Source organism: Camellia sinensis, chromosome 10 (assembly GCF_055761805.1).
Source record: "Camellia sinensis isolate YWXY chromosome 10, ASM5576180v1, whole genome shotgun sequence".
Lineage (NCBI taxonomy): Eukaryota > Viridiplantae > Streptophyta > Magnoliopsida > Ericales > Theaceae > Camellia > Camellia sinensis.
Window position 1 is genome coordinate 182,253,191 of NC_138970.1, and position 8,777 is coordinate 182,261,967.

The 8,777-nt window shown below is 35.0% G+C and overlaps 1 protein-coding gene across 1 annotated transcript; it reads right to left on the minus strand.

Annotated features, from left to right (window-relative positions):
* Positions 1 to 3,276: 3,276 nt before the first annotated feature.
* LOC145800924 (acetylajmalan esterase 2-like) lies at positions 3,277 to 4,103 on the minus strand. Its single transcript, XM_082890686.1, has 3 exons — positions 3,893 to 4,103; positions 3,635 to 3,783; positions 3,277 to 3,558 (listed from the first exon to the last, which is right to left on the minus strand). The coding sequence occupies exons 1-3, from the start codon at positions 4,101 to 4,103 to the stop codon at positions 3,277 to 3,279; spliced, it is 642 nt and encodes a 213-aa protein (XP_082746812.1).
* Between the last annotated feature and the right edge of the window lie 4,674 nt (positions 4,104 to 8,777).

Below are 8,777 nucleotides of genomic sequence, written 5' to 3' on the forward strand. Positions count from 1 at the left end.
AGGTCTGGATTATTTTGACACATATTCCCCTGTGACAAGAATAACATCCATTCGCATGCTTATTGCTATAGCAGCGTTGTTTAATTTAGAAATACATCAAATGGATGTTAAGACAGCTTTCTTAAACGGTGATCTAAATGAAGAGATCTATATGGAACAACCCGAAGGGTTTGTAGTATCAGGGCAAGAAAAGAAAGTTTGTCGACTTGTAAAATCCCTTTATGGATTAAAACAAGCACCTAAGCAATGGCATGAAAAATTTGATCATGCAATGCTTACTAATGGGTTTAAGATAAACGAATGTGACAAATGCGTCTATGTTAAAAACACTTACCAAGGATATGTCATAGTTTGTCTTTATGTGGATGACATGCTTATCATTGGAAGCAGTCAAAACATGATCAAATCAACTAAGCAGATGCTTAACAAAAGATTTGATATGAAAGATATGGGGGTCGCAGATGTTATATTAGGAATGAAAATTACTAAAATATCTGACGGATATGCATTATCTCAATCTCATTATATTGAGAAAATTCTTGATAAATTTATCAAGGATGATTTGAATTTAGCTAGAACACCTGTAGACATCAGTCTTTATTTATCAAAAAAATAAAGGTGATGCAGTGTCTCAGTTAAAATACTCCCAAATCATTGGAAGCCTAATGTATTATGCTATCAGTAAATTGGGTAGGTACACTAGTAACCCTGGAGAAGACCATTGGAAAGCGATCATTCGGGTTCTTAGATATCTAAGATTTACTCGTGATCATGGTTTGAACTTTACTCGATATCCAGCAGTACTCGAAGGTTATTGTGATGCCAATTGGATATTGGATACTAAAGATTCAAAATCCACTAGTGGATATGTCTTTACTCTAGGAGGCGCTGCTGTTTCTTGGAAGTCCACGAAACAAACTTGCATCGCACGATCCACAATGAAATCCGAGTTCATTGCTCTAGACAAAGCAGGTGAAGAAGCAGAATGGCTTCGTCACTTCTTAGAAGACATTCCAATGTGGCCAAAACCTGTGCCAGCTATTTGCATTCATTGTGATAGTCAATCTGCAATAGGCAGGGCACAGAATCACATATATAACGGTAAGTCACGACATATTCGTCGTCGACATAATACCGTAAGGCAATTGTTGTCAAACGGAATAATCTCAATAGATTATATAAAATCTAAAGAGAATATTGCGGATCCGTTAACAAAAGGTTTGACAAAAGAGCTAGTGTATAGTTCATCGAAGGGGATGGGATTAAAACCTATTACATAAGAGTCGTCATAATGGTAACCCTACTTATATGACTGGAGATCCCAATAACTAAGTTCAAAGGGACAACTAAGTTATGTATGGCTCGCCAGAAATCACCAAGGGACTAAAATTCCTACCCATTCCTATGGTGAGAGTGATATCTGCAACATATGTTGTCTGTAGGGGTATAAGGATAAGCTTTGCTTTTAATGATTACTTATATCTTGATTAAGACATAAAATCAAGATGAGTATAAGGAGATACTCACAATAAGAATCACCTCCATGAGTGTTGAACTGGGGCCGGTTCTATGAGAATGAAGAGGCTAAATTCTCTAGAAACACTTATGAAAACCAGGTGCGTTCAAGGCCAAAATGAACACAACAGTGAGAACCACGATGTGTTAGAAGATATTTTGTGTGAAATCTATTGTCTTGGCTTACACAAACGGCTGAACAATTCAAGGCATCGCGTCCATTGGTTAGCCAGTAAGTCCGATAGGTTATCACTAGGGAAGGTTCAAGGCCGAAAACTACCTATCCTAATGCAAGATATTTTCGACTTATACTCTTTCGTTAAGTCTGCATATTGTTGCATTTCCGTTGTCATCAAATTCCATTCATGTGGGGGATTGTTGGAAATGGTGGAAAAAAATTCTGGGTAAAACCAGAATTTTTCCTCAAGTTTGGTCTATTTTTTAGGTGGGCCCCGAGTGTCAATTTACTCGGGTCAAAGTGGTAACGCGTTCTATGCCGCGTTGTGATTCACGTGGTATATTTGGTTGCTCAAAACCATTACCGAGTGAATGGGAAATTGAAGCCAAAGTGTGCTCCATGGAAATGGAGTTTTGGTGGAAATTCCTTAAGGTTGTAAATTGGCCTGTCCCACATTGATTTGGTGGGAAGTTTTGAAAGGGTTTATAAGGCTTAGGGTGAGATACTTGGGGTGTGCCCCAAGGGGTACCCAAGTGTTTTAGAGGGAGAGGTTATGGACAAAATGGGCTAGACCCATTGGACCCAAAAATCACCACACACGCGCGCCGCCGCCGCCCGTCCGTCCGGTCGGTCGGGCGGGCTTGTGCGTGGTTGGGTTGGGCTTCTAATCTTTTTGGGCCAAAAACATTTGAATTTAATTTTATTTTTTAAAATAAAATCCAGAATTCAAATTAAATTGGTTTGGATTTTTTGTTCATTCAAACAAAGCCCTTCCCGTTTTCAAACAGAATTAAGCTGATTTGGATTTATTGCTCATCCAAACAGAGCCCTTCCCGTTTTCAAACAGAATTAAACTGATTTGGATTTATTGCTCATCCAAACAGAGCCCTTCCCGTTTTGCTATCTGTTTGAATTCAAAACCAACAGGTATCATACCTGTTCAATTCAAAACCAAGAGCCACATACCTGTTCAATTCAAAACCAAGAGCCACCTTCACATCTATAAATAGGACCACCCTCATTTGATGTTTTCAATTTTAGAAATTTCGTATTTCACTTCTGTTAATTATATTCTTCATCTTGCTGCATTTTATTTCCAAAAGAAAGAGTGTAAACACTTAGTGTGTTCGTAAGGCAAACAATTAGTAGTGCTGCTATTATTTGTGGTAAGATCATTTCATCCTGGGAGATAGACGTCCAAATTCTGAAAGCACCGTGGAGAGGACGAATCTGTCTTAAGGACACGGTGTTAAACACTGGACTTGATCAGAAAAGTTATTCAAATAAATTAACCAAGTAAGTAGTTTAATTTAATTCTGTTTTTATTTGTTTATTTAATCAGATTTTAATTTTGTTTTTTGTAACAAAATAAAATCTGTAGTTTTATTTATTTATTTTTATTTTGAGTTTGATTTTTGTAATCAAACAAATTCTCTCCTTTTCTCTATTTCTTTTATTCTTGTTGTTGTTTTGTACACAACAGAATTTAATCTTTTTAAATACAGTGAAGATTGGGCTACAAATAATACATACATTATAGAACTGTATATATGTATGTATATAATGTAAGATACAGAAGAACCTCAATCACCAAGATAAAGTGCACGACGAAGAATGGATTGGAAGCATGAATAGTAGTCGGCATAGAGTACGACAACATGTGGAAATTCTTGTCTAAGTGAGCCTATAGCTTTTTGAAGGAGGTTGTTCTGAAAAACTATTAACTCATTTAAGCTACGCAAGCAACCAAGATCGTCATAAACTCTAGGATCAGTGCTATTTGATTTGCTTAAGTAAATCGGGAAGCATCCTAAAGGAAAATTGCCAGGAACTACAATTCGTATGGCACCAAGCCGTATCACCTCCTGCATCATCAAAAGTTACATGAAAAAGCCATACATATATAAGCAATTACTATTTTGGTAAAAGTCAAGAGCTTACTCTAACTCCACTGATAATGACCCGAACAAGATCTGGGATATAAGATTGAATCTCCTGAATGGACTTGCCTTCAGCTAAAGCATAATTAACGTCATTGTCTCCGATTTCACCCACAAAAACAAGAGCTCTCTTGAGCCTTCTTACACATTCTGATAAACAATGAGGTGGAAGACAAATTTGATAGGGTATATTCATCAGTTGTAACTCATTAGCATGTGTGGCTTATAATGTTAAGTTTGTTTTTCTTGTGAGACTAACCTGCTTGTGAGGGGCAAGTGGAGTTGAGGAGTGTTCTAAACCAATTTAGTTGAACACTAAGAGGAGTATTGATAATTGGGGTTTGAATGCCCCTTGCAGCTAAGAAAGAACTATCGAGTGCTGTACATCCAGCTACCGCAAAGTTGGCACCATGATCAAATGAAGCATTCCTTTCCAGATAAGGATTAAGCAATGGGAGTTGAAGAGCCATAGCTTTAACAAAATCAATATATAGTTTAAATCGCAGATTATAAGATTTTATATATTTTTAATACAAAATAAGATGAAAAATGATCAATAATGAAAATGTATGTTAAAAAAATTATTAAAGATATTCAAGAGAAATGATAATTTTGATAGAGTTTTATGTAAACATAAATTGTTTTATAGTGTTTACAAATAGTACTTATTAATGACAATTGATCAAATGGTTACCAATAGTGTATTAAGTTTATAGTGAAATCAAATTTTTAATTTTCCCCCCTAACAATTTGAGTCAATTTATAAACTGAATTCACTGGATATGATTTTAGAGAGAAACTAGATTTTCAATTCTGCTCCGAAACATTTTGATTCAAATAATTTGAAAAATAGAGAAACAATATTACAAATTCGGAAAATTTATCCAAATCGGCCTGTTTGGTAACTATTCCGTTTTTAATTTTTAGTTTATATTTACAAAAATTTTAAAAACTGTCATAAAAACTTATTTGATAATTTTTTTTGTTTATAAATGGTTGTCTCAGTTTATAAATTTGAGGAAAAAACATAAACTCAAAAAATGAGTTTACGTTTTTAGTTTTCAATTTTTTTTAAAAAAAATAATTTATTTTCAATTATTTTTTTTAAATAATTTTTTTTTCAAATAATTTTTTTTTCAAATAATTTTTTTCAATTATTTTTTTTCCAAATTAAATTTTTGAGTTAATTACCAAAAAGTCCTATCTATATATTTGGTGGTAGCTTAGGTCCTGTCAAAAAAGTTTTTGTACCAAGAAGTCTCATTTATAGGTAAAAAGATGTTTTGCCCTTTAATCCCAAAATTGAGAATGTTCCCAATTTGAAAACTGAGAATATTCTCAATTTTCAAACAGAGAATGATTTCAGTATATTATTATCAAAATTAAAAAATTTATGTTTGGCTTCTGAGAAAAGTATGGGATTGAAAAGAAAGATAATTCTGCGAATATTTTAAAAATTTTATAATTATCAATTTTGAGAAATTTCTCAATTTTTTCATAATTAAAATTGAGAATATTATAATTGAGAAGGTTCTCAATTTTAAAAAACTCTCTCTCTCTGTGCAATCTGTCTCAATCTCCTAATTGGTTCTCTCGTCTTAGCTATTCACTTTTCTCTCCGATTGAAAAACAGAATCTGGAGCTTTTACATACTAACAATGGTTATCTCAGTCCAAAACCTCGTCAAGGAGCGCAAATATTCATTCGTTTTCTCACAAAGACGCATACCACACTCACCAATCCTACTTCCTCTACCAATCCTTCTTTATCCCCACTTCACCTGAAAAGGAATTCCCATCATCATCACCAAACACTAGGGGTGAGCAGCGGATATATCGATCCACCAAAACTGACCGAACCGAACCAATCCGTTGCATTTTGGACGGATGCGTGATGACGAGCGGACGGGTGTGGATTGATTTTCTTCAATTCGCCAATTTGGCGGACGGATGGCGGATTTGAGATTCCTTTCGCCACAACCGAACCGCCAAACCGCGAGCACCGCTAGTAATTTATAAGACTTTGTATTTTCAAATTGTTTAAATATTTTGTTTGTGTTTTCAATTGAAAAAGAGTTTAATTATTCTGTTGAAAAAAAAAATTCAAGTTGAATATATTTTTTGAATTGAAAAAAATAAACGTATTATTTATCTATATTTTTTGGTTTTTAAATCTAACTATATATAGATGCAACAATATAGAGACATACAATCTCTACTACTGCTCTGTTCATGGTTTTGGTGATTTCACTACAAGAATTAACACTTTTAGCAACAAAAAAATTGGTCGCTAAAAGTCAATTTTTGGTCGGCAAAAGTTATCCGCGACCAATTTTTTTGGTCGCTACTTTGGTCGCCAATTGAGGGTCGGCAAAAGTAATTCGCGACCAAAATTGTGGTTGGTCGGCAAAAGTTGGATTTCGCGACTAAATTTTTGGTCGCTAAATATTTAATTACCGCGACTAATTTATTTTGTCGCCAAAACACTTTGGTCGCGAAAAGTGATATTTTCCCGACCAAAAAATTTGGTCACCAATTATCACATTCAACGACCAAAAAATTTGGTCGCCAATAGTGACATTCCGCGACCAAAAATTTGGTCGCCAATAGTGACATTCCGCGACCAAAATTTTTGGTCGCCAATCGTGACATTCCGCGACCAAAAAATTTGGTCGTCAATTGTGACATTCCACGACCAAAAAACGTTTTGGTCGCCATTTGTTAATTTTCACGACCAAAACTTTTGGTCGGCAAAAGTGAGTTTCCACGACCAAGAGCTGTTTTGGTCGGCAATAGATGTATTTTTTGCGACCAAAACTCTTGGTCGGCAATTGTCATTTTTTGCAAAAAAAAATAATTTATTTGTCACGACTAATAAATTGGTAGCCAAAGCAGGAAAACAATACACCTGTAATTCCTAATAATTCATTCAATCCATAATAAACTTATAATTTTAAAGCATCATTCAAATTAACTGAATCATTAACATTTGACACAATACATAATTCATTAACATTCGATATAATACAACTATTCTAAGTTTTCATTCACAAGTCACATCCATCTAGCATAACAAATTAAAACAATACATAATTCAGATTTACAGCATCAGGAAAATTGCTTAATCCACTAAGTTGCCTTGATAGCCAATAAAAAAGATCCTTGCGCCCTTCCGTGCCAAGCTTCGCATCCATCAAAGCAGTAGTGATGTAAGGCACCTAATAAAGAAATAGAATTGGAAAATTTATCAGAGAAGCATGATAGTGGCAGCAACACTGGATTGCAAACCCGTATCTTTGCAAAAATCAATTAAATCCTATAAACATGTACATCGTATTGAGACAACTAGCTAGGGGTGGGCGCGGATCGGTTGTGGCCACGGAACCTCTAATCCGCCATCCGTCTGCCAGATTGGCGGATTGGAGAAAATCAATCCGCATCCGTCCGCCAATCCGGCGGATGCGGATTGAGCGGATGAGCGGATTGGCAGATAGATACGAATCGGTTTGGCTGTTTAAAAGTTCACAAATTTTCAACACAATTTAATTGTGTGCGCACTTCCTAAAAAAAAAAAAAACAGGGCATAATTCAAGTTTGCATAATTTAATATTCAAGTGGGATAATTCAAGCGTGCATAATTTTGGTAGTGGCATAATTCAAGTGTGCTGTGCATAATTCCAGTGGGCATTTCTTAAACAATTTGGGCAATGCAAAAATAACCATGTGATGAATTGTTGCACCGAATTCCATCCCAACAGCAGCCAGAAATCCAAAAAAACTTGGTCAAATGAATTCCAAATGAATTCATGCGACCGCAACTTGGTCAAATGAATTTCATCCCAACAGCAGCCAGAAATGAATTGTTAAACAACTTGGTCAAATGAATTTTTGCATGAGGATTCAGGAATACAGACGTGAGAAACCAACAGCAGCCAGAAATCCAAAAAAAAAAACAAAAAAAGAGGAACAGCTTTCTGGAGCTCAGCCTCTTAACAGATTTCATTTGACCAAGAATTATTATTTCAAGGATTACCACTTCTGAATAATAAAGAACATTTGATATTTCGATTAAAGAACTGGGACATCTAAAGCTTGCTCCCAAGTGACCCCAAAACTAGTATGCAGGTTGAAAACTTGATGCTAAATAAGACCTAAGATTTCTAGTTTCGGAAAGCAGTTAACACATAGTAGGAATGCAACTATGTATTCCAGAGGTGGGAAGGGATTCACATCCTTACATTGTGGAAATTATTCCCAGGTAAATTAGAAAACTCCAGACAGAAATGGCTTCTTATAACCCAGTCAAGGACATGCATTTAAAATCTTGCAGTGGTGAATCGAGAAGACCATAGCTAGGACCCTTCAACTCATGTTTCAGCCTATATTCAAACCCAGACCCTATTTGAGTAAGGCTTTCCTTTGATTGCTGAAAGACTTGGGGCTAAAAATAAAAGTAAAAATGTATATTTATTCAAACTTTGAATCTCAAATCTTGTGTCATTTGGAAACCAAGAGAAGATAACATCCAGCAGTGGAGTGCAGATCATTTTAATTTTCACTATAAGAAACAACATAAAACACAATTTTTTATTTCATTTTTGTTTCTTCTCCTTTATCAGCGATCAACCCCACAATAAATGAGGCGTTAGAAAGAAACCATAAACAGGACTAGCATATACTTTGTGTTTTTGGAGGATGCATTAACTGATGAGCAGGGATGTATTCTTGATTGTATTAATCAAAGCAAGAAAGAACACATATTGGAGCCTCTCATATGCATATATCATTCAACAATAATATAACTATTAACAATTTAGGCATAAGAATGGAACTTACAATCATTATTCGTCAGCGCTGCTACAAGTAAAATTTGGACAGAAACAACCAGCAAACAGATCTGAATTCTTGAACCCATTATTCAAGAAAGAACCACAGAGATTCTTGAGCTCACTGAATTACAATGAAAACACTTCGCAACCACTCAATTCATTCCTTCAGTTCCTATTGTTCACTATAACTCTTCAATATAAGAAAGTTCTTCACGACTGTAATCAACATATGCATAGCTGCAATTAGAAACAATATGAAAGCACATGGATACACAAATTATTGGTTCAAGTAATTACAATACAACAATTGCAATCT

Coding starts and splice junctions, on each gene's coding strand:
- LOC145800924 (XM_082890686.1), bottom strand. CDS start 4,103: ATGGCTCTTCAACTCCCATTGCTTAATCCTTATCTGGAAAGGAATGCT. Junction 3,784..3,892: donor CACTTGCCCCTCACAAGCAG/GTTAGTCTCACA, acceptor ATTGTTTATCAG/AATGTGTAAGAAGGCTCAAG. Junction 3,559..3,634: donor TCATTATCAGTGGAGTTAGA/GTAAGCTCTTGA, acceptor TTGATGATGCAG/GAGGTGATACGGCTTGGTGC.